This window comes from Trachurus trachurus, assembly GCF_905171665.1.
Source record: "Trachurus trachurus genome assembly, chromosome: 22".
NCBI classification, from domain to species: domain Eukaryota; kingdom Metazoa; phylum Chordata; class Actinopteri; order Carangiformes; family Carangidae; genus Trachurus; species Trachurus trachurus.
The window spans coordinates 10,335,452-10,362,310 of NC_139907.1; the positions used below are offsets into that span (position 1 = coordinate 10,335,452).

General features: G+C 40.7%; 1 protein-coding gene across 1 annotated transcript in view; it reads left to right on the plus strand.

Moving 5' to 3' along the window:
• Positions 1-847: 847 nt before the first annotated feature.
• sos2 (son of sevenless homolog 2) overlaps positions 848-26,859 on the plus strand; it is a 41,758-nt gene continuing 15,746 nt past the window's right edge. The window contains exons 1-7 of the mRNA XM_083998272.1: positions 848-1,815; positions 16,622-16,747; positions 17,658-17,789; positions 18,080-18,244; positions 18,343-18,549; positions 22,163-22,306; positions 22,907-23,017. Coding sequence (XP_083854398.1) covers positions 1,732-1,815; positions 16,622-16,747; positions 17,658-17,789; positions 18,080-18,244; positions 18,343-18,549; positions 22,163-22,306; positions 22,907-23,017 — 969 coding nt within the window. The 5' untranslated portion in view covers positions 848-1,731. The remainder of the gene's footprint in view (positions 1,816-16,621; positions 16,748-17,657; positions 17,790-18,079; positions 18,245-18,342; positions 18,550-22,162; positions 22,307-22,906; positions 23,018-26,859) is intronic.

Below are 26,859 nucleotides of genomic sequence, written 5' to 3' on the forward strand. Positions count from 1 at the left end.
CTCTAAGAAATTGTGGCCTGTTTTTCTTTTACAAAATGTGATAAGTTTGTGATAATGTTTGTACTGGCATGTTATCTTGACCCTTTTTAAGTAAATGTTGTCTCATGTGCTTCATTTATATGTATGGTTTGTGTATATTTATATGGTATGTATTTTTAATGGCAATGGTAACTTATGGTAGCCTACTGTACAATGTACTTCCTCCCATTCTTTGTCTGTCTTTTAATTTTCTTATATGTCATAAGGACTATGTGTTTGAAATAAAGAAATATGAGCAAGTGGATATCAATACATTAGAATATCATGGAAGAGTTAATTTAAGTCAGTAATTTTAAAAAAGAAAAGAAACTAATACAGATCCATAACACACAGAATGAAAATTTTTTGTCTTTATTTACTTAATTGCTTTTAATTGTTATGATTGTGGTTTACATTTAAGGAAGATCTAAAGTTCAGTATCTCAAAAAAAATTAATATTACAAAAGGACATTTTAAAAATAAAGCATTTTTAATATGTTGGTCTTCTGAAAAGTATGTCCATTTATATCCACTCAATACTCGGTTGGGGCTATTTTAAACAATGCTCACATGTGGATGAGTAAAAAGGTTGATCTTTAGATGATCTATATCTGTATTTCAGGAACTATAAATATCATGTTTGCACTGTGGGTCTCTTTATTGAAATGAATAGAGAAAGTCCAGCCTTGTTTTTTTGTTTTTTTCCCCTCTGTCCAATAAAATGTGAAATTACGCAGCATGCGTGCCTGACAGCGGACAGACGCGGCGCAGAGAGAGAGAGGGAGAGAGAGAGCGGCAGCAGACAGACAGAGAGACAGACAGACAGGCAGGCAGGCAGCGGAGTTGGTACGAAACATCTTGCGACTTCACACACAAACCAAAAAAAAAAAAAAAAACACCTCCTCCTCTCGACTCGCTCCTCTGCTGCTCCGCTCCCACATCATCATCATGCCCCGGACCGCTCGCCGCCGTTTTCGGGGGGATTTACTTTGGATTTAGCGCCCGATCGGCGGAAGATGATGACTAAATGTGAAGTAGTAGGAGAAAGTGTGCCTTGTTTGGAGCTGAACGACGGGTCGTGTGCCACAGCAGCAGCAGCAGCAGCAGCAGCAGGAGCAGCAGCAGCAGCAGCAGCCTGTAGCCTGTAGCACCAGTTAGCCGCTCGGCTAACGCTAGCCTAGCCTAGCCTCGGCTAACGTTACAGGTGTTCAGACTAGACAAGAAAAAGAATAACCAAAAACGTAACTTGTAGCTTGTAGTTAGCTGGCGACAAGCCGAGCTCTCATGTCGTGACTTTAAACTGAACTTAATGTGCCTGCTGTTATAATCTTTTTTTAAAAGTATAACACTTAGCAACATTGTTATTAGCAGTTAGCTCGTTAGCCGTGTTTACAGGAGCAGCAGCAGCAGCAGTTAGCTCGTTAGCCACCAAGCTAGCGAGTTAACTTTATAGCTTACATGTGCTTGTTTTCTTTTTCTAGCTTATTTTTCCCGGTTTAACCAGACTCGGCCTTTTTAGTTTAGTGTTATTTTCACATTTGCAAGCCAGACAGTTTTGACTTTTTCCCCCTACTCCCCTCCACACACACAAACACCGTACCGTGCCTGCCCTGGACTGACCCACCCACAAGGACTTTCTATCTATCTATCTATCCGGGGGCCGATGCTGACAGTTCAGACCGGATCACGGCAACGCCAGGAGCCGCTACAGCAATGCAGCCCCAGCAGATATACGACTTTTCAAGTGACGAGAACAGTCACAAATGGAGAGGCCTCTTCGTGCAAGCTTTACGAAAGGTAACACTGTTTTTTTCTCCCCCCCACTGCACTTAACTAAACTAAAACCTCATGAACTCACCACCAGAGTGTCTTTTTCAAAACACTGTCCCATACATTTTGCATTGGTTTCATGTGTACATCTTACTAACAAACTTTTGTCTCAAGTTGCACAAAAAAACATCAATAATCCATATTATTATCAGTGTTATTATTGCTATTATGGGCAATAAAAGCACATTGTGCCATCTAATCACCACTTGTCCCTTGAAAATGGCGTTAATTTTAAGTATGTAATGTTTTCTTGATCACTAATCAATACTGGAAACAGTTGTCAGTGTTGAAACTTGCTTTCCTCATCCTTCATGACAGTCAACGTGCCTCCAAGTGTGTGTGTGTTCACCAATACACACACCCCCTCTCCCTCCAAGTTCCCTGTAAGGACTTTTTCTCACAGTGTGTTAAAAGAAGTTGATCAATTTTGACCACTGGTTTTACAGCAACGTGATCCACTGCTGCTGTTTCACAGTGTCGAGGGCAAACAGCTTATGCTAATAACATTGTCGGGTGGTGGTTGTTGCTGTTAGATCCAAGTTAAATACTAAATACTGATGTCCTTGTAGCTGAAAGGCACTTTCAAACATCATTTGACATGCACGTATCGCTGCCAACCTCTTTATTTGTTCCTCATTTGCTGTAACAGCAGAGATGTCTCATCCTTTTCAGAGAAGACGAAGGCCTTCTTCAGTAGTTCTTGTGTTATGCTTACACACACACAGACAGGCTTCCCTCCTTTTTTCCCAAGAAATGTAACTTAATTCTCATGAGCCTAATTGAAACGTTGCGGACAGGAAACATTTGAATTTTAATGTCCTATGTCAGCAGGACTGACCTGTATCAGTTCCTTTTTGACTGTCGCTCTCTCTCTCTCCCTTTTCTTGCATCATCGTGGCTTCTCCCCATCATCACCAGGTTTATTTTCAGTTTTCTGTGTTGTTGTGCAAAGTACAGTCAGTCACAGGACAGTTTTTTTTTGTTCTTGCAGAGTTTCCATATTATCTGCTTGACACCTGCACAGCAGCGTTTGATGTGATAATACGTTTGCAATGCACGGCATAGGGGCTGCGTGCTCACCTTGGTGACCCTGCAAGAGGTCGGGGGTTTACAGCGCTGTGACCTCCATTTCTCTATTTATTTATGTTGCGTCAGTTCCAACTCGTAACTCGTGCCCCTTTTTGTCATCAATCTTCAAAATAGTCGACCGTTTTTATCCTGTCATTCAAATAATAAACAGAGGCTGTACAGTAGGAACCTCACACAGCATGTGGACTTTTTTGGAAAGGTATCTTGTTTGAAATATTTGTGTTCCTAAAAATAGATGAAAGTACTTCAGACCAAGTTTATTTTCACAGCCCCAGAAAGATACATGTCTGTACCTCCCCGATAGACTTGTCGGTGCTGCTGCGCTGTGTTTTGATGAAGTCAGTTAACTACCTCTTTGTTTAAAGTGCAGCTAGTCAAGCATCTACTTTGGGTTTTTTGCTGTCAGACTGGTTATTGACTCACAAAATCGTCCCTTTCCTCTTCTTTTGTTGTGGATCTGGATTTTGTCAATGCAAAGTAACGTTAAAGTCAACATCAAAAAGCCTCCGAGGGATTTAAAGTTTTTTTTATTTGGCTATCAATTATTCAAATTTAATTAAAAACAGTGCATGTTTGTCCATAAACAATGAACCTGGCACGGTCGAGACTTTGTCAAACAGTGTTGACATGAGGCTTTTAATATATTCACTTTAATGCTGAGTGCCTACAGAGGTAACCAGCCGTGGAGCCCGGCTATATAGCAACATGATGTTTATAAATAACACAGCCCCCCCCCCCCCCCCCCTTTTTTCTTTTTTTTTGTTTCTGTCAGTTGTCAGTGGCACGGCAGCAGAGATGGTGTGATGAATCAGGTGAAACTGAGAGAGAGAGCAGGTGGTGGGCCGTGGTGCCGCGGTTTCATTGTCTCAACTTGTTACACAACCGCCGCAGGGAAAGCCTGTCAGAGATTGACGCAAGAGAGGTTTGTTATGGTTTTGACAGACTGTGACTCGCTGTTTTTCACAGCTGTCCACTGGCGAGGAGGAGGAGGAGGAGGAGGCAGAGGAGGAGGAGGTTGGTGGTGGTGCTGGTGGGGGTTTCCTTGTCAGAAGGAGCCACGCTGGATGACTTCACCCCTGAGAGAGATTTCAGGTTGTTATTTAAAGGCAGGATTAAAGGCAAACCTGTTGATCGTAAACACTCCTCAGAGACAAAGTGGGGAAGTAACTTTTACGAAGAAGACGACGACGTGGTGGTTGATCATTTGCAGATAAACGAAACAGACTAGAGCCTTTACTTTTCTGACGTCTTGACAAATTGCTGTGAAATCGGACTAATGATATGAAGGCTGAGACGATTAGTTGATTGACAGAAGATTAATTGCCGGCATTACATCGTTTATTAAAGCACAAATACGAAACATTTGTTAGTGCCAGCTCCTCAGATCAGTGTCTTTGATTTATGACATCATAAAAACTGAATATCGTACTAGTTACAGGTCTGGATGATGATGATGCGCCCTGTGATTTCTCTTTATATGATGATGGGTGGGAGATATGCAAACTTGACTGCACATGTGGGATGATGAGCGCTGCTGGATGGATGCTGACTGTCATCGGGTTGCATCTCTCATCCCCTCCTGTGTGTAGCTCTCTAATTATCACAGAACATGCGTAAAAGTAATTTAAAAAAAGTTTTCAGTGTCTCTTTGTCATAAACATGAGGAGACTAGTCTGTGATGTCAGTTTAGTAAGTCAACTTTCATGGAGGTAAAAGCATAATAAAGCTCATCTTTCCAGTCGTGTGCAGCCAGTCTGTGTCTCTGTGACATTTCGCCGACGCGTCTCTAGCTTTTCGTCTTGTCTGCGTGTCTCGGCTATTCTTGATCGCCGGCCGGGCGGCTCGTGCCTGAGTGATGCTGCTGTTACAGGAGCGTCATTTTGCCTTCCCCGACATGCCGGTGTTAATAATAACTGTGCATTCTCCGGGCCGGCCTGCTGTTTCACTGGCATCGATAGAGAGAGAAAAAAAAAAAAAAGGCCAGAGCTTCACTTCGCCGGGGTACGGTTTCATTCCATTGCCATGTTGAGTTAGCACAGCGCCGTTGCTGCTGAGTTCACAGGGCTTCGCTCCATGCGGCGCAGAGGCAGGGCCAACTTTTTCCTTTTTCTTTTTTTAAAGCTGAGATTGGTCAGGTTACAAGCACGCTTTGTTTTTGTGTGTGTGTGTGTGTGTGTGTGTGTGTTCGTGTTGCCTCTTTTAACCTCTTCAACCTGAGCAGTGGCCGGTTAAATTCTGACGGGATGACTTCACCGCGGCCAAAACTCACAGCTCAGATTGTATTTTTATTTCAGTCGGATGGTTTCGCTGCCACATTTATCCAGGCTAGACAGAGATGTTGTCACTTCAGAATCAGACACAGGGATTTATTACGAGCCTCCACTCCAGCGCTCTACAGTATGAGCTCCAGTTCAACTATGATAACAGATACAGCTGTGCCCATTATCCAGCTGTCATCTCTTATACAATACCAAACTGTTAAGCCTGATTTGCTGATTTATGACGCTGAAATGAATCTCACTATTGTTCCATATCAAGCAAACTTTTGTTATGTATTTTAGTATTTCACTCACACACACTCGCACACAGAGACCAGCAGCACCAACGCTGGGGGTTTAGGAGCTGACACAGAAATGCACAGTTTGAATTTATGGGCTGCGTCTCCTCCTCTGGGCGCTGCTCGCTGCCCGACAAAAGTTGCCGTTATGTATGTTAAACCGCCACAGCCTCTCACGGCTGAGATTTCGTTTTCACTTTTGCTGCTTCGCTCTGTGAGATTTCGTTATCGAGAGTTCCTGAAGAAACCCCAGTGTTCAGGGAGCGTAGCTAAACATGACGAAAATCCACTAATGCTGTATAATTCAGTCACAAGTTTCGGCAGTCAAAAAAAGCACGCAGCACCCAAGGGGCAGAAAGTCTAGGAAAAAAATAAATAAATAAATGAACACAAGAATTACAGTGAACGTTACATGTCACTTTTTAAAAAAAATTAATTGAAGACGTCATAAATAAAGATTTCAGCATGACATGAAACCAAATAAAAGAAAACCGGTTTTGCAAAGTTCATTCAAGTTTATTTGCGTATCGGTTTATTTTTAGTTTCATTATCTGTCTAATCTTTGAGCCGTCATCACGCTGAATGAAGAAACCTTCGCTTTTGGGAGGGTGACTGATCCACTGACCTCAAGCGACTCTGCCTTGTGCGAACCTGGCACTTTTAGTTACACACTAAAAGCAATTGGACGTGGTGCGTTCACAGACAGCAGCCATGGTGAAATACGACTGCAGAGCTATAATATTCATCGTGTAGTTTTTTTTTTTATGTCTGTGTGGTTTTATTTATTTATTTATTTTCAAACTCACCTTCAAGTTCATCAAGTTTATCCTGACATTCACAGAGACCGTATTCAGTTTTTGTTTGTTTACTTTTGAGCTTCTTCTAATTTATGAATAATTTCTGTCATTTTATTTTTATTTTCCGCTTTTTTCTGTTTTATATTGTCGAAAATTTTACATTAATTCAACAAACCAAAGCATCATTGTGTGAAGTTTGTCTCTAGCAAAGTATTTTCTGATATTTTAGTCAAAATAATTGATCTGTTAGTAAAGAAACGGTAACACTTCATAATAAATACACATTATTAAGCATTAGTTAAGCATTAAATACTGAATTCTTCATTTATAATGCATGAATACTCATTAGTATGTAGTTCATAAACAGTTAAAAATGTTTACTCATCATTGATGAGCACTAACTGTATTTATAAACTACATACTAATGAGTATGCATGCATTATAAATGAAGAATTCTGTATTTATTAATGCTTAACTAATGCTTAATACTGTGTACTCGTACTTATTATAAAGTGTTACCAAAGAAACTAACCATGTTTCTATGGATTTGCCAATGCAGCCCATAAACACCAGACAACCACCTGTTATCACACAGTCGGTGACATAATCTGGACTCGCGTCAGTTTACCTCGTGGTCTCCAGGATAAAGTTTTGTGTTGATCGGACAGGACAGGACGTTCTTCCGTAACAGGTTTCACTTCCTGTGCTGTGCACCGACCGGCCCCGGCCAAAAGGATGAGGCTGATTAATACGCAGGTTCCCCACCCTTCCCCTTTAGTATATAGAGCCACCGCCGCGCGCTCTGCCAGGTCTGTGGACACGAGCTCGTCCTTCAGGCGGTGGGAGGGAGGGAGGGAGGGAGGGAGGGAGGACACGGGGGTCACTGGGTCAGATCGGACTGAGGTCATGGCGAGGACACGTTACAGTGGACGACGGCACGTCAGCCAGCTATTGTCTTTATGAAGTGAATGTGAGGAGGGGTGGCAGGCAGCAGAGTGTCGGAGGAGTGTGTGTGTGTCTGTGTGTGCAGCCAGTGTTTTTAAAGGGATAGTTCAACATTTTGGCAAATTGGCCCATTGCCATAATCGCTATAGTCATAGCAGTAGGTTTGTTACCTTTATTTGCCGGTGTAAGCTATGTGATAACGGAGCCGTTTTCGAGGTAAATACAGAGTCTGCTTGCTGAAAAACTGTCCCTGAACGCAACGCGCATCAGCGGTTTTGCATGAATTTACCTCTAAAACAGCAACGTCTCGTAACGTTCCGTTATTATCTCATAGCGTGGTGATTGTGCAGGTCACAACTTGTCCACGACAGCGTTTTGGAGTTGTTGGGTTGTGTATTTGATGAGGGAAACCAAGAAATTCCCTTAGCTTCCATAGCATAACCCTGAGCAGCTCGCGGCTCTGCTCCGCCGTTCTAAAAATAGCTTACACCGACAAATAAAGGTAACAAACCTACTGCTATGACTATAGCAATTATGGCAATGGGCCATTTTGCCAAAATGTTGAACTATCCCTTTAATGTCTGTTTCTTTGTTGTGTGTTTGCTTGTCACCTACAGTGCAGCTCGGTGCAGCAGGTTTGCACCGCTGATCGCCTTTGTTTATGTCGCTTTGTCTTTGCATGTGTGTCTCGTATGTCTTCACCATGCATCGTGTGTGTGTCTGTGTGTGTGTGTGTGTGTGTGTGTGTCTGTGTGTGTGTGCCTGTTGTCTCAGAGCTGATCTCTGGCCTATGGTTCCCCAGACAGTCTGGTTGTAATGGCAGATGATGTCATGGCATGAATCACAAACAGTGACACATGCTCGGGTATAATAACAAGTCCCACCCCCACCCCACACACACACACATACACACACACATATATATACACACACATACGCACACAGAGCCACATTACCTGCAACCTGAGCCTGATGCAGCCCCATATACACAGCCAGGAGAATAATCAATTAGATTAGAAATGTTAACCCTGTATTAACACCGTCGTTCCGCCTCTATTATTACCCCCAACCTTTCTGTTCTGTCTTTTCCACGCAATGCAACACAACAACACAACAATACTTTTTACTACACAACGCCGCTCAGGAGTGGGTCACACACTCTGATGAAACAGGATGCAGGCTGACTGAAAAGCCGACTGCTCTGGTGACCTGAATCTTTTTGTCTCTTCACTTTGTTATCAGTTGCAAAAAATCTAAACTGCAGCCATTCAAACACTTTTGCATAATTTTTCCAGCAAACAGGCGCTTGTAAAAACATATATGTGTAATACATTCTTTGTGGGCTCAGATACAAATAGATAAAATGTTTGTTTTCAAGCAATAAAATAGTAAAAAAAATTATAGTATTTTCAAGCGTAAATGGAGAAAGTCAACTCTATCGAGAGTGGAAAATCTAACGTTTGTGTATCAGTTAGTCTGATATCTGAATGATTGAGTAAATGATTAAGAGGCGATTGATCTGCACATATTTTGATGATTGAATAGTGGCTGAGTCGTGGGAAATGGGAACCCGGGTGAAATGATTTGATGTTTTTTTTTAATCAGTTTTATGCAACAGTAAACTGAATGTCAAGTGCTATTTTTAGTTTTCTGTTTATAGGTGAAATGATTAGATCGATTTGATTGAGATAAATATCAGTAGTTTATAGTTTTACAGTTATCAGCTGCTGCAACAGCGTTAGTCTTCAGAACATCTTTTAAATCTTGTGTTATTCTTAAGGGACATAAATAAATAGTGCACGGTATTGTTTAATATTATGTTACTTCAGATTTTGAACAACTGCTTTATATACTATATCTCCACTGTGCTTGTTCTCAATAGTAACAAGTTTATGTCAGTTTCTGTGTCTGAGACTTTTAATGACGTTGCAGTTTGGAGAAATAAAATCGTCTTGAGGTAAAATGTCTGTGGTTTGGGAGTTTGGATAACAAAAATCCACTGTGTACTTTTCCACTTGAATAATGAGTTTTTTTTTTTCCCTCAAATTTAACTTGTAAGTTAAACTGTCTGCTCCACTGTTTTGATTTCACATCTCATTGATTCAGTGTGTGGAAGCTGAGCATGGTACAGTGTTATGTAAAAGATACTTTGGGTTGTTATGTAATCTATATTTATAATTTCATGACCCATTTCTCTACAAACACCTTGATGTGACGGTGCTGTCAGTGTTTTATTAACACTTAGATATTAAAATCACATGATAATTTGCAGAATCTACATCCTTTTTGGTAGTTAAATTAGTTTTTGAGTGGGATTTAGACAATGGCGGTGACGCTCACTTCTGCTCTGCATCAGGTCGTCTTTTTCAAATGTAGGCCGTTATTTACATTTATAATCTTCAGTATTTAATCAGTTGATTTTTCCCTAGTAAATTAATTTTAACTTTGTACAATGCTGAAGAAATCCCCACGTCTGGAGGCAGTCATAGTTTTTAAATGGCTTGTTTTGCCTCGTCATCAATGAGAAACACATTTAAAAACATTTAATTTTCAATTATATAAAAGAGAAAAAGCATCAAGGTAAAGCTGCAACAATGACACACTTCCTTTCAGGTTTCGTCGTAGCCACGTGAAACGGTGCGCCCTGTGTCTTTTCTCTCGCGCGCGCTCTCTCTCTTTCGCTCGCGCGCTCGCTCACTCCGCTTAAAAACGAACGTTATGAAAACAATAACTAGAGAGAAGATACAGATGCATAAAAACCATGTAATGGAAACATTGTTAAATTCCTCCTGTGAGCACAGCTGCCCCACAGCCACAGTGGTCTAGTGTTAACCTGTCCAGGCAGGTCGGTCCTGTCAACTTTTTTAATGTTAGAGCCATTAATGCAGTGTTTTCAACCTTGGGGTTGGGACCCCATGTGGGGTCGCCTGGAATTCAAATGGGATCGCCTTAAATGTCTAGTAATTGATTAAAATTTTTTTTTTTTTTTTTTTTTTTTTTTTTTTAAATAAACTAATTATTTTTCACAATCTTAAATAACTATATTCTTTATACATTCCACTTTCTTGAATATAAATCAAGATCAAATAAAATGCAGCATATACAAATATCTGAGCTTGCTCATCTTGAATGAGGGTCACCAGAAACTTGTGATGTCAAAAGGGGTCATGAGCCAAAAAAGGTTGGTAACCACTGCATTAATGCAAACAAACCCATTTCTCTTTTATTCCCTCACCCAATGAGAATCGATAAGAGAATCGATAAGGAATCGAATCGATAAGCAATATCGATAATGGAATCGGAATCGCTAAATTCTTATCAATACCCATCCCTAGTGATTATTGGCTGTAGCTTTGGATTTTGGACACTGAGGAACAGTGATGGACACATTTTACTTTTACTGCATATTTTATAGATTTGACGACAAAGCAATTGAATGAGGAGATTATATTCAGACTAGTCAATAGAGAAACCAATCGCAAATTTTAACCCAAACTGAATTCTTGCGGTTGAACAAAATCAAAATGAAGATTGAAAGAAAATTGATAGAATAATCACATTTGAGAAGCCGGAACGATTAATGGTGGAAAATGTATTGATTGAGTTTTTTAGTATCAGAAATTGCAGCTCTAATCAAAACATTGTCACCAGATGGATTATTTATTTCTCTTGTTTCAGTTGTCGTTGTTGGGTTGATGGTGCAGAAAAGTCCCGTGTGAAACTTGTTGAAACTGACATCCGAGTTTGTGTGTGTGTGTGTGTGTGTGTGGTCTCCTGTTTGTGTTTTTGCTCGACATGGATACTCTTACGTTGCTGCAAGGTGCTCTGTCTGGATGAAACGTTGAATAGCTAGAGGAAAAAAAAAAAACCCTGTCTGTGAATCTTGGTTTTCCCTCCTCTGGTTCTGGCCGTCGTCCAGTGTGTGTGTGTGTGTGTGTGTGTGTGTGTGTGTGTGTGTGGTACGAGCCTGCCGCTGTTGCCTCCTCATACATGCACATCAATACCTCTCAGTCTGCTGCTATTATCTCTTCTCCCCGGGGGCTTCGCTCTGTGTCGAGAGAACGAGTCAGAGGAGGAGGAGGGAAAAGTGAGAGTGAGCGAGCGCTGGGACTTCCTGTACGAGAGCCTTTCCCTTCCTAATGGAGCTGACCCATGAAACTGAACACCTCGACATGGAGCGGGAGCACGAGCATGGACCTTTACATACGACCGAGACTCTTCTCGTCTTAGTGTCCAGTCAACTAAGTTTTGTTTTCATCGTCCAGTTGTCTTTCCCAAATCCAGGGTCAATGACAATAAAAACCACAAGACAATGTTAACATGCCAAATATATATCAACAAATGCATATGCATATTATTTTCTTGATTGATAGTAGATGGAGCGATTGATACTTCATTCATCCTCCAGGAAAGATTCAAGTGGATATCAGTCAAAATGTTTCTGTTAAATATCAAAAACAAGTCATAAGGAAAATATGTCAATTAGTTCACAATTTATATATATATGATATAGCCTACATATATATAGGAGAGAGAGAGAGGTGGTAAATCTTCACTTTTGAGAAGCATCAAGCATTATGTTGGAAAAAAAACCAGTTAAAGATCAAAGCAGATGTTGATTAGTTTTCCCTCGACCAACTCAAACTACGAATAAATCACTTTGACAATCGCTTGACGAAAAAAACATGAAAAAAACATTTTATATCGGTGTTGCAATCACTAGAGGACCTGCAATATTATCACAATACTTGCGTCTTGTTTCGATATTATTGCGATATGAAAAATATTGCAATTTGCTGCGATATATTGCAATGTATTCGCCTTTTTTAACTACAAACGAAGTCTCCAAATGAAAACGGCGGCGGCGTATGAGTTTCGCTTTTACCGTGCCCTGCTGTCATGCTGTCATGCATGCGCGCTTCTCTCTCTCTCTCTCTCTCTGTGTGAGGGCTAATAACGGAGAAAGAGCGCTATGATCAATGAACGGAACGATATTGCGTTGCCGAAAGCCGAAAAATCTATTCATGGCGGACGTAATTTATTTGTGGCATATCAGTGAACACCTCGTCGGGCTGTAACAGGGCTGGCGTCAGCAGCGTCACAACCACAACACCAGCTAAACGTGTTTCCTCAAATTTGAGGCGGAGTGGCCACCCTGTTTACCACAGAGATTTTGTGTGCGGTCATATGACTACCTGGCTCCGTCTGATTGGACGTCGCCAGTGGCTGCATTTGATTGGTGAAACACTGTCATTTGACAGAGTATCTGTTGGAAGCAGCCAGAGAAGCGGCTTCATTAAAACAAAACAAACAGATTGCGCATTGGATCAATAAAAAAAGTAGCGAGTGTGTGTGTGTGTGTGTGTAAAATCGGCAAGAAAACAAAACATCGCCGATCGTCCTTCCAATCGCAGATAGACGATTGGATCGCCAATCGGCACAACCCTAGTCATTTGTATGTTTCAACGGTTAAGCTGTCATTTGTGAGTCATGCATTTGATATTTGATTGTTTCATCAGCAACAATATTTTTTTTTTTAGTAAGTGTCTGCTGGCGCTTGGATGGATGTTTGGTTGGATAACAGAGAAGACTGAAGACAGCACCTCTGTGTCTTTTAACAGAATAATAAAACAATTGCAAACAATTGGATTATAAAAGTAACTCCACTCCCCATCAGTTTAGGGCCAATCCAGTGTAATGACAGAGGACACTGTCATTTTGAAAAAGGTGTTTTTCTCTCACCAAAAAAAAGAAAAACCCAGTGAGGACTTTTCACTTTCAGGAGTTTCCCTGCTATTTTTCCACTCAATTTGCTTTCACTTTGCTTTCATTTACTCCAGCGTCCTCTGCCAACTGTATCAGACCATGTTACTTTCATCACCCATTAGTGTCAAGTTGCAGTGGTACTGTAAATACTCCAGGCTGCAGTCGAACCCGCTCGTGACCCCGTTCTGCTTTCACCTGACAGATTCACTGTCGGAGCAACTTCACACACCATTGCATTTCTGATGGATCTCAATTTATAGAATAATAGTTTGATTCATAACATAGTTTAAATGCACTGTCTTTATTATCATAGAGCAAAAAAAACTAGAAAAACTATCAAAAGTACTTTTGATAAGGCATTTTTATACCAAAATCTAATGATCTATTATCTAAATTGTTAAAACCCTAAATCAAAATTTTCTTGTCACTTTTACAAAGGAAAAGATACAAAATTACAGATTAATTCAAATCATAAAGATGTTTAGTTTGCTATTTTTGGAGATTAAGGAAACAACAAAATATTAAAATACCGGAAGCAATTACTTAAAAAATTGAAATAATTACTTTAACAAGTAGTTCATTTAAAAAATTGTTGCAGTTTATTATCAGAAAAGTTAAAGAAACATTGAAACGTTCATATTTGAGAAGCTGGAACCACTGAGTTCATTTGGCGATTTATGGTTTAAACTTTCAGTTGATTATCAGATTTGTTATAGATTGATTATTGATTAATTGAATATCTGAAATGTAGGTTTGTATACAGGACTTTTCAGTATTGTAGCACATCAGACAGATCCAGTAGCAGCTGATTTCCGCGCCTCTTTAGCAGGGAAACGTCTTGTATTGGAATTCACTTTCTATTATGTCTTTATTGAAATGACATTGAATTTTGTGTGTTTTTTTTTTTTTTTTTGCTCCTTCTCTCATCCTGACATTGTTGGAGATAGACGACACTTGTTGGATGTGGGCCTCTGAGAAACGGGCCAACTATTCTGTGAATGGAGTCGAGGGAAACCCCCGTAGTTTCAGTGTGTGGTGACTCACAGCTCCTGGTGTCCTGTGGAATTTGGTCAAGTGCCTATTTGCGGTCGAGAGGATATATCTCACAACCTGCTTCTGCTTTGATAATTTTTTTTTTTCTTTTTCCAAGCACAGTTTAAAAACCCGTGGCTTATTTATAAACTGCTCGGTCTTGTGAGTGTGCATCAAAACAGAAATGACGTACACACATGGGTAAATGAGGCCAAATCGTGGCTTCAGATTTTCCACCTCGTCTTGAAAAAGAAAAAAAAAAAAGCATCTGAATGTTGTTAATGTGTCAGAACGTGAATCCAAAACAGATCCAGGAAATAGATCTTTTTCTTCTTCTTTATGACCCCTTGACTTCTCTGCTTCGATTTTTACTATTTTATCGCAAACAGATGAGCTCAGGCTGGAGACAGAGGGGACATCCTGCCTGTCGCTGCATCTCTGTTAAGTCAGAGCACAAGAATGCATGAAGCCCGGTCTGTGTTGACCTTTTAACTCTCCTCTCACATTCCTTAATCCGGGGGCAATGTTTTGTCATCATAACGCCCCTCTCTTTACTATATGCCAGGGTAATTCCATCTCTCGCATGTGAACAGGCCATGCTTTTGTGAGTGCAGTGTAAATGTGAGGATCTCTTTTCTATCCACCTCTCCCTTCTTTCTCTCCTCTCTCTCTCTCTCTCTCTGTCTGTCCCACTAAGTCGTCCTCGGGTGCTATAATAGTATCTCAACTGACAGCATTCCTGCAAGAGGGCACGGCCCGAATGACGACAACTTTTTGGGAGGCTGGAGGCTGCAGGGCGGTTTGGGGGGGGTGTTCTTCTTCTTCTTCTTCTTCTTCTTCTCTTTCCACTCGTAGACCTGATGAAGCCACACCTTCTCAGGCTGTCTGCACCTAAAACGACACCTTCTGTCAGACTGCCGAGGGAAACTGCACGACTTAATAAATCAGCAGGAGAAGAGCTTGAAATGCAACAAGCGGTGGTTTTGTCTGTTTATACTGTTTAATATTATGTATCTAAAAGCTAAAAAAAACCTTGATTGAATGGATTTAACTGTTGTGATCATGCAGGAAGTATAAACTTTACAGTACATTACTCCAGACAAAGCTTTCCACATGTTTCATAGATTCACTCACATTTTATCTAAATACATTTTGATTTAGTAAAATGCATATCCAGGCTAGAAACCTCAGATCTGTCACCTTTCATAGTAAATAAATATTTACTCAGTGTCACATGATTTATTGTAAATTTAGTTGTCAGAGGTGACAGTTTGGAAAACTCTGCCTTGGTGGTGCGTTCAAGAACACGCAAATATCCAAGAGATTTCCGAGTCATCTGCCAAAAAGTGCCACAAGTCGCAGTGTGGACATTTTTTTTTGTTGTTTTCACAATGGAAGGCAGTTAAACACTTTTTTTCCCTCCTGTAATGAAATGCAGCATGGCTTCCCAAACTTTTCCATGTCATTGCCCCCTGAATAGCATTAGATCCTGGTTGGGGATCCTTTTTTTGCAAAACCCGTGTCCATTTTTGTTGCACTAGCTATTTTAGAAGCAGAGCAGCTCAGACTGACTGGTCATAACACTAATTTATGACTTACTGATAGAAAGATAAATATGGCAAATAAGTTTCAATGTGGTATGAAATATTTTGCAAAAATGCAGTGCCACTTTTAAGCCTCTGAAACACACAGTTTAAATGCTGTATAGTTATTTTAGTGAATATACAGTAGCAGAGAGTGTGTAGCTGCAGAGGACTCCCCTCCTCCACCCACTTCGCCCTCGGCTGTGACGTCGGTTCAGGAGGAGGAGGAGGCAGGGCGAGAAGTGAATAAAGTAAACCTCAGTCACATTCTTTGGAAATATAAACAAACTTTTTGCCAGCTGAAATCCAAACACACACCTCCTGCCATGCTATCGCTCTGCTAGCAGCGACAACAACAAACTATGAACTAATGGTGCAGAGCAGGTTTTAAATGACCGGGCAGCTCGTTGGCTGGATAAATGTATTTATAGGACAAGCAGTTACAACATTTAAATGATTTTTACATTACATTTTTAGACCAAAACACATTTCAATGTCATCTAAACGCTCTAAGATGAACAAGTGTCCTTGAACGCAGCAAGAAATATCTTAATTAGAAGCTCCGTTCTGTATTAGATGTAATAATTACCTAGTTATAATAATGGAGAAGTTAGGAATGAGTGTTGATGATGAGTTTCCTGCCTTTGTTCGTCCGGGCAAGTTGTGAAATATACAAATATATCCTGCTGAGATCAGCTTTAATGAAAAATGATGCCAGCCTTGAAGTTACTAGACTGAAACTAAAACAGAAACATCAAGATGAATCTGTGAGACCAAGAAAAGTTTTTTTTGTTTTCATTCCGTCATCGTCTGTTCGTGTCGTCGTCATCATCTGAGCTCGAGGTGCATCATACCAGGTGTTTACGAGCCATTGCGCATCTTAACAGTTTCAGCTGACTTTGTGTGACAGGTGCAAGAGGGTATGACACACAAGCACAAAAACTTTTCCAAGTCTCTTTTAACTAATTTTTCCGTCTGTGTGTGTGTGTGTGTTTGTGTTTCAGGTACAGAAGCAGGTCCACCCGAACCTCACGGCGAAGGAGGACGCCCTGCAGCACATCGAGGAGCTGATCCTGCAGCTGCTCAACATGCTGTGTGTGGCCCAGCCGCGCTCTGTGCAGGATGTAGAGGTGAAGCCTCCTCTCCTGTAGACAGTAGCTCTGCACTCACAAACACTTGAATACAAATGAATTGAATGTAAACCTAAGAAAATAGAAAGGTGATGCTTTTCTATGTAGAAGCACTTTTTCTACATTTCTATCATGTATTTTGATTATATTGTCTTTTTCTATTTGTGATTTGTGTGTCATGATCTCTGTGTGTGGCTGTTTTTTATACTGGGATTGCTGAGTGCCTGTCTGCACAACAAATTTACCAGCTGGTATTAATAAAGAAACCTTGACCTTGACCTTGACCTTGAACCTTGAGTTAAAGCTGAGATTCTGCACCGTTTTAAAACAAGATTTTTCTCAGTTCAGTACACTTTACTATATGGTTTTACTTGCTCTTACTTACAGTGTCATCATGCAAAAGTTTGGGCACCCCTGGTCAAAATGTGTGTTAATGTGAACAGTTACGGTGCACAAGTAGAAGATGAAATGATCTCCAAAAGATATAAAGTTACAGATGACACATTCCCAACAATATAGTATATACAGTATACCATGCATAGTCAGTAGCTAGTAGCCCCCCCTTTGGAAACTATCACAGTGTGTAAATAGTAAATATCTTGTCTGATACCTTGCAAAGTTATCTGAGAGCTCAAGTCTCCTGGGTTTCCCATTCTTTTGCAGGCTGCTGCTTTGTTTCCCTTTTTCACTCTAAAACTGTAGAAAACAAAAATAATACACTGATATCGCTTAAAATATTTCAAAAGAGTGTTTCATTTTTAACTTTATGCCCTTTTGGAGATCATTTCATCTTCCACTTGTTGACCTGTTCACATTAACAGAAATTGTGACACCATTCATGTTCTATGCAGCCGACTAATCATCCCAGATGTATTAAGTGTTAGTAAATATCCTCGTCGCCTCTCACCAGGAACGTGTCCAGAAAACTTTCCCCCACCCCATCGACAAGTGGGCGATCGCCGACGCCCAGTCAGCCATCGAGAAACGGAAGAGGAGGAACCCCTTACTCCTCCCCGTGGACAAGATCCACCCACTGCTGAAGGTAAAGGACCTGTGGATCTGCCACCAGAAGTTCCCAATCTCATGAGACATAATCAAGTCCCATGCGAATGCCAGAAAGTTTACCCAGTTGCTGGGAAATATCTGTAATCTAATTCAGCACGTTGTTTTGACAGCTCGGTTCAGAGTAATTGAATTGGCCTGAGCTGATCTGGTCCCTCGTGCAGGTTCAGACACCAGAAGTGAATTTCTGAACAGCTGTGTAAAAACCACCTTTAAAAAAAAAATGAAAAATCATTTATTTATCCTTTGCTGTTTTTGTTTTTTCAACAGGAGGTTTTAGGCTACAAAGTCGACTACCACGTCTCCCTCTACATCGTGGCAGTGCTTGAATACATATCGGCAGATATTCTGAAACTGGCGGGAAACTATGTGGGCAACATTCGGCACTATGAAATCAACCAACAGGACATCAAGGTGTCCATGTGCGCAGACAAGGTGAGAAACTGAAACTGAAACTGTCAAGACGTAACGAGGGGCGAGACGTTGCTTTCGATCGCCCGTGTGTTGACCGACGATTGTTTTGTGTTTTCCAGGTGTTGATGGACATGTTCGACCAGGAGGAGGACATCGGGCTCATGTCTCAGTGCACGGAGGAGCCGTCCTCCTCCGGGGAGCTCACGTACGACGACCTGGTGAGGCTTGAAATCGCAGAGGAGCGGCAGTACCTTCGAGAGCTGGACCTCATCATCAAAGTGTTTCGCCATCACTTCCTGTCCAACCCCAAAATCTTCACGCCTCAGGTGGGGGAAAGTCAAAACCTCAGTATTGTTGTCTATTTCTTCAGATGAGGAATTATAATCACACAGAGAGAGTAGGATACTGTTTGGTTTTGATGAGCGATCAGGGATAAATTAAGTTGGACTCTTTTATAGCTGCAGCTCAGAACTGCATCACAAGACTCATAGTAAACAACATACTCTATAGGCACTATAAACTTTACAGTATGTTACTGCAGACAAAGCTTTCCACATGTTTAATAGATGTTCTACCCATGACACTCACATTTTAACCAAATAAGTTTGGATTTAATTGTGTGTCACCTTTCATACTTTCATACTGACTATTTATTTAATGTCACATGATGGCTGTCACTCTCTGTCTCTGCTCAGAGGCCTGTCACAATCTTATCAAAAATCACCAAAATATGGTGCCATCCAGTCGAAATCGAATCATTGCGATTTGCCCAGCACTGATCTACTTTCATGATCCCATTGGAAGTTTTGACTACCAGACGTTTGTGAACAAAACAACATATAAAACTGTAGCTGATGCGTATTAAACAAATGTAAAATAACGACTGCCTCCACAGAAGTATTCCTTTTTTTTAATGTTTTGGTCAGACAAATACAAACCAGTAACTGTTACATTATTACAGTTACATGAATGAGAAAAACATAAATTGTGTCTTTTTTCAGTATCTGCCCAGTCTTTTTTTTCCTTTTTCTTTACAAACAGCAAAAAAAAAAAAAAAAAGAATCTGCAGTCGAGCAACAACGTACAAATCAAGCCAGACCTACAACACAAAACATAGATCCACAAAACAAAACAAAACACCCTAGGAAGTCTACATACTGTAGTGTATCCTGTACCTGAATCTAATAGAATAGAATAGAATGCCTTTATTGTCACTATACACATGTACAATGAGATTAAGAGCTCTCCTTCAGTGCAAACGTATGCATAGGTTCAAAAAAATATAATAAAAAATACAAAAGTATATTCATAAAATTATTATTCAATTAGGACTGGATTCAAAAAGAAAACCAGTAAGCCACTGGACACCGATAAAAACTCCCAACGCTTGTGCTGAATACAGGAGCTGCAGGCAGCTTACTCCCTCCAAAGCTGCCTTATAAACAAACAGTCAGGTCTCTGACTGTAAACTTAATTACAAAGCCATTTCAGCCAAATCCAGCATAAGAACATTTAAAGATTACAACTGAAAGTCTGTAATCGGTCCTGACTGGCAATCAGCACGGACAGAGACAGAACGAACCAGTGGGAACTCTTTACTTTTTTCAGATTGACTGTGATTAGAGACAGTTGTCTTTTCCTGATGGATGACTGAGACGGTCAGAGCAATCATCCAAAGAGTCTCCGGGAGCAGCCAGTATGTCCGCGGCTGACGACGAGGCTCCGGCAGCGTTGCAGCATCTCCTGAGGCGCTACCCATGCTCTCTGACCTAGTAAACAGCAAACTGGCATTCATATCTGTCTCAGAGGGCTAACCAAGGACACCAGTTACTAATTACACCGTGTCTAATATGCCAATTAAGTACTCTAAGTCCCCTAAAAAAAGAAAGAAAAAGTATGGGTATGAGGAGCGAGTTAAACAGCGGGTCTACGGGGCCGAGGAGAAGTGAATGGAAAGTTGAGTTTAATGGGTCGCTGTGGCTTTGCATATTTTGGGGTTGGGTAATTTGCGGTATCATTTGGGTGAAGAGGATAAACCTTTGTGAGGCTCGGAGGAATGCAGAACATGTAATTATGTTGAGACAGGAACAACATCTGCAGCCCTCGCCAAAATAACCTCAATTATGTCTGTTGAAACACAGCATCATCTGAAATTACTCCGAGATGTCAAGACGGTGTTACGGTCAAATAATGACAGGATTGAACTTCAGCTCAGACTTTAGCAGTCAATAATCACTCTGTGCTATTTCAGGGCTCTCATCTGCTTGACTAATGATTTCCCCTGGCAAACTGAGCCGCCGTGTTGTTGTTGTCGTTGTTTAGAGTTCATTCTCACCACCGTCTTTAGCGTTTATTTAGCCGAGGGAGGACGAGAGTGGAGCTGATTTCTTTTATCAGAGTAAGACAGAGGTTTGTCCTCTTTTTTCTTTGTGCATGTTTGGCAAAATTGGCACCATAAAAAAACACTCACGGTTCCTGTTTGCAAGTGGCTCATGGATGTACAGATAGCCATCGCTGGATTAATTTGATACTGAAGGAAATTTAAAGAGACAATGGTTCTCAGGCTGGTGCCTCTTGTTTCTATAATCTCTAATAGTGTGTTTCTGGATGATTATCTCTAGCGTGCATTGTTAATTCACAAAGGACATCGGAGATGATTATGTTCTTAGGAAGTGTCAGTTGCGCTGGATCTAGAGATTTGGTTATTATTGTCTGTTCATATTTCAGAGGTTTGACAGTACAACGGCACATTACGGCTACTGTAGGTTAAAGAAAACAGCTGGAAGAGAGGGGAGGGTAAACTTAAAAGAGTTAAAAATCTGCAATTTATTTAATTACTTTACTTTACTTTTACTTTATTTGTTTATTTGGGTGGGACAGTGCACATCAATGAACATGTAAATGTGCCGGATTATAGCAGCAATGCTAATTTCCATCCGGAGTCCCAAAACATAAAAACAGTACAGTAATTAAAGATCAAAACATGGATATTCTGACATTGACATGTCACAAATTTGCAAGAAAAAATGTCATTAAAAATAATTCAAAAATATTACAATTTTTTAAAATCAAGGATGATTCATAACACACCAACTTTATTCTTTGGACTATGTTAACTTACCAGATGCAGCCATGGTCCTGTTGTACCTCCTCACTATGTGGTGTAGCCGTACCACGCTCTTCTAAACTTGGACATTTAGAAATGTGTTTCCCTCCATGATTGAAAAAAAATACAAATATTTGGGGGGGGGGGGGTTCCTGTAAATTTGTGATTTCATAATGTCTGAGAATATCTGAGTCAGCCCTAAAATGTCACTGTACTGAGAAGGAGGTTGACACAAATTGCAGAAACTCTCATGTAAAGGTTTTTGTGTTCATAACTACGGCGTGTGACTCCATGTTGCTGGAGCATCAACACTCACCTGTGTCTTTCACCTTGTTCAGTGTCTTCACTTCCTGTCACTCCCGCTGTCAGATACATGAGTGACTACATGTTTGGTCTCGTAGATGCTGAGCCAAGTTTCTAAAAGGAATTTTATGAGCATGAATGTGAATGTGCTTGAATAAGACTTTGGACAGGAAACGTATTTCTGTGGTGGCAGCAGTGTGGTTGGATGAAAGGAAGAGATCTTCAGTCATAGTTGTGCATTTTTGCATCCAAAATAATTAAACCCAGAGGGCGACTGAAACCGAAACTAAAACTCGAGGAGGGTTAGTTTTCACAGCTGGTGTTTCTTACTCCAGTCGGTCCAACTGAGAGTGAGAAAACTCTCATCATAAACCAGAAAACTCACGTAATCACAGTTTGAAACATAATTTTATTGCTTTGTTCATGTTATTACCTAATTCTTACCAGCTGTTTCTGGTTTTGCATGTGAACGTTTTCCTTTCTGCACCCTGGACACGATCAGTTTTTAACCTCCCGTCGTCTCGTTGCAGGATGCGGAGGTGATTTTCAGTAACATCCTCGACATCCACGAGCTGACGGTGAAGCTGCTCGGCCTGATCGAAGACGCCGTGGAGATGACGGCCGACGGCAGTCCTCATCCGCTGGTGGGCAGCTGCTTCGAAGATCTAGCAGAGGTGAGCGGCGTTTCATCTCGTTTCCAACATCTGCTGCCAGATGTGTCGGACCTCTTGCTGATGTGAATAGGAATCTCTTGAATCACCCGAGTGTGTAAAATTCACAGGATGTGTGTTAGTGTTAGTAACACAGGGAAATGTTTATGAGGGATGTAAACGATTACACAGGTGCTTTTCTACTTGAATGTTGAAAATGAATTTGAGACGGTAAAAAAAAAAGAAGGTAATTTATTACAAGTTGAGAAAAGTTGATTTTTCCATCTGTATAGTTCCTACAATCTTTTCAATCAAATGTCAACTGTGCTCTTAAACAATATTTATTACCTTTTTTATGAGGGAAAATCTACACTTTCCTACTCACTCTTATGTCTCTTCATAACAAATAATGAATTTGTATTATCTTACAAAACTCCTGACATCTTCCATAATTAATAACAATAATCGATAATACTGTGAGAACGAATTTACTTTTGCAGGATTTAAAAGCAGAACCTGTTTTTGTTTGTAAATGTAAGCTGTTGAAGAAGACGATCATTACCTGTAAATTACAGGTGATTTCAGCTTTATCATGTCAGTATTAACTATTCTCTGCGTTTACAGGAGCAGGCGTTTGACCCCTACGAGACCTTGTCCCAGGACATCCTCAGCAGGGACTTCCACGAGCATTTCAACAACCTGATGGCACGACCGACTGTTGGCCTTTACTTCCAGGTGAGGCGTTTTGATCGGAGCTGCTCGTCTTCAGGTGTGTCGGTCGGCTCTTGAAGGGCGAATGACCTCCAGTTCTGGGTCTGTTTGGTATATATACACAGAAAACGCAAAGACTAAACAATGGAAAGAAATTTTGTGCAGGTGGACATTATTTTAATCCTTTAGAGTTTGTCATCTGACACGTTGAAGACAAAGGTGACACAGCCCTCTTCATTTTTTTTCCACTGAGATGGTTTGTTTACAAAACTCTTAAAGGGGAATTATGCAAGTCCAGGCACTGTTTTGCTAACTCTCCTCTCGGCCATGTGCATTTGGTTTCAACCAAGCCGGCGAGAAATCAACCAATAGATAACGTTATATATCATGTATGATGTTACGACGTGTATATTAGTGTAGTCTTATCTGTCATAAACAAGAGGTTACGGGGCGCATATGTGTCGTGGTGCTGCAGAGACGAGAGCTGGGACACCGGGTCGGTGGCGCTGATCTTGCAAAGTTGGTTTTCGAACCAAGAGACGCTACGTTGAAGGCAGAGAGCCTCCGTTCTCCCTCGTAACAAGTCACATGTCATTTATTTAACCATCACAATTACTCAGAAGCTGCCGTCAATCAAGATACGCCAGCTCAGATATTTTTATATGCTGCATTTTATTTGAATTCGATTTATATTCAAGAAAGTGAAAGTATTGAATATAGTTAGTAAGTAAGTATAGTAAGATTGTGTGGTGTTTTTAATTATAATTTTGAAAAGAATAATAATTAATTTAAAAAAAAACATTTCAGTCCAGACCCCAAGGTTGAAAAACACCGAATTAAGGTAAAAATGTAGAATAGTCAAGGTAAAAATCCTGCATAGTTCCTCTTTTCATATTGTAATTGTTCAGAAATCCTGACTTATTAATCATAGGTAATTGTATATCTGTTTATAATAGTGAAAGGAAAATGCCATAAATATGAAAAGCAAAAAAAAGAAGATGAAGAAAAAGTGGTTTGTCTTTAATCTGAAGCTACCAGCAGGTCATTTATGTGTTTAGCCCAAGCACGCACTGTTTGAATACTGGTTCCTGTTTAGCTTTGAAGTCAACCTGGTTGCCCGGTGGAATTCCTCCCTATAACGTTTGAGGGCATGTCATGTCATATTCAGCGTCCTGTGTACAGTTTATTCACTGCTGCTTGCATTGTTTTATTTGGACATTCCTCACAAGAATAGCATTGAATTACGCTCGGTGGGGTGCAGTTTGGCAGCCTTTGAAGATGAAATATTTGCTCGTGTTTTCTCAGGCCAAAAGAGCAACGAGTCCGACCGCTCGCATCGCGGCAACATCAGGCCTCCAAACTCGCAGCGGTATTTACAGCACCAGGCGATTATCTTCTCTCCTGTTTCTAGATCTTGAACACCAAAGTCCCCTTTTTCATGTAGTGGATGTTAAACTTTTTTACGTCTTCCTCACTGTCCTGTACCTGAGGGGAGCGTCCTCGCGGGTCGCCCTTCAACTATCAGTCAGATCAACACCACCACCACCGCCACTGTCCTCTAAATCCCACACACCCAGTGTTTATTTTCATTTTCTCATTGTAGGAGAGTTAAGGAACGGCCAGAAGAGTTAAAAATAAAACTTTACTGTATTGATAACACTGAGGTATTCATTTCAAAGACGGTTACGTCATTTTTTTCCTACCAACATGTAACAACAACAACATTATGTCGCTCCTTTTAGATTTCTCTTGTCATATAAACTTAGTTAGAAGTTGGTAGATTTTAATCTTTCTCAGCAGATGGGCGTCACACAGTTGTAAGAAAGGATGTTTTGTCCATTTTTACCTTGAAGGTTTAACATGTTATCATCATAAGAAGTCCTTAAATTACTAAGGAAACAAAGACATTTTGCGATTTACTTGGAAGATCTTTGACTTGGTGATCGATATAAAACACCAACAAAGGGCTCCGTCCGCAAAAACAATCAAACATCACTACAACAATCAAGCCGTTATAGATTTAGTCTGATTGGACCTGGTTTAAAAAAAAAAAGGTATTTACACTGTTGCTTTGCAGGACTCATTAGTTCAGCTACTGTAACACCAGTGAGTGTGTGTGTGTGTGTGTTTGTGTGGGCACAGCATTGTGTATGTGTGTTTTGATCATCAGCAAGTCCCAGGGGTAGATGGTGTAATGGCTCAGCCTCCCCTCTTTAACTGCCCCCTCCCCACCACCACCACCACCACACAAACACCTTCCACCCCTTTTATCAAACTGCTGCCGCCCCCGTTTGTTTCTGCACCGTCCGTGGGCTCTAATCCTATTTTAGAGTCTCTCACTCTGTGTTTCATCTCCGACCGGCTGGAGCTTCATCTCCTCGTCTGAACAACCTGAACCTTGTGCACCTATAAACACCGTACACACACACACACACACACACACACACACACACACACACACACACACACACACACACACACACACACACACACACACACAGAGAGGAGGAGCAGTGGATGGGGATCGAACCCTCATCAGTGCGGCCTCCTCCTCCTCCTCCTCCTCCTCCTCCTCCTCCTCCCTGCCTTCAGCTTTTGTCTCACTCTCTCCTTCTTGACTTTCTCCCTCCCTCCCTCCCTCCCTCCCTCCCTCTCTGTCAGATAGATGTGTCTCTCGAGCACTCAGCCCCTGCACTCTGCAGCGTCTGGTATTGTGGGTAAATTACATCGTCTTTTTAAAAATAGAACAGGCAGCCACACTGCAGGCCATTTTTCTCCTGGGGAGGAGCAGGAGCAGGAGGAGGAGGAGGAGGAGGAGGACGACAAAGAGAGGAGAAGGAGGGGGGGGGCAGCAGGTTGCCCCGAGACGCGTTTCATGTTGGAAATAAACTGTGAATTAAGGCGGCAAAAGGCGGCGACACGGACCGAAGCGCCTGTGAGATGGGAACATGTTGTTCTCGTAGTCGTTCTGTACCTTATTCTTACCTCACTGTGTTTATATTTAGGCTGCGACCACATCGATGATGACGACGATGACGATGATGATGTCTTCCAGAGACTAGTGATGCTGAGAAAAAATAACATTTGTGTTTTGTCCAATCACAACGTCGTCATCATCATCAGTTTACCTGGTCACCACGCTCATTAAAATGAGATTATTTTTAAATGCAGATGTATTTATATATGAATTTTTAACCTAAACAACAGCTTAAATGTTAGTTTACATAATAAATGGTGATAATATAATGTAAGATAAGATATATTATGAAGAGTAACTGTTGCTACCGAAATGAATGTAAACTGCTGAAACTAATGGTTATTTTGTTGATCAATCATCAAAAAATAAATCTATGAATGTGAACAACTTGTGATCAGGATCCAATTTCAAAGTGGCATCTTCTAATGTCCTCAGCCCAAAATCTAAATATATTTCAATTTTGATTAAAAAATAGATAAATACATAAATAAAAAGCCAATTTAATATTTGGAAACGAGCATGCATTCCATCGTCATTATATTGAATAGGTCGACTATACAATTAATCGTTGTTTAGTTCTAAATAAACAGAGGAAACTGTATTAAAGTAAAAGAAGGATCCACTTTCTCTTTAATTTGGAGTCTGGAGATTCAAATTGAGCGGCAAAAAAGCGATTTTCAAGTAACGTTGTTGAAGTTGAGACCGGACACTGTTACAATACTCACTTAAACAGGGATGTGATTGTGAATTGCCAAGTTTCTCATGTTGCTTGTTAATGTCACATCCCAAATATAATCAAAACCACAGTAAGATTTAAAACCAGGGTGTTGGAGCAGAGTGAACTGAGCTAAATAAATAAAATAAACCTCAAATTGGACAAAAACCAGGT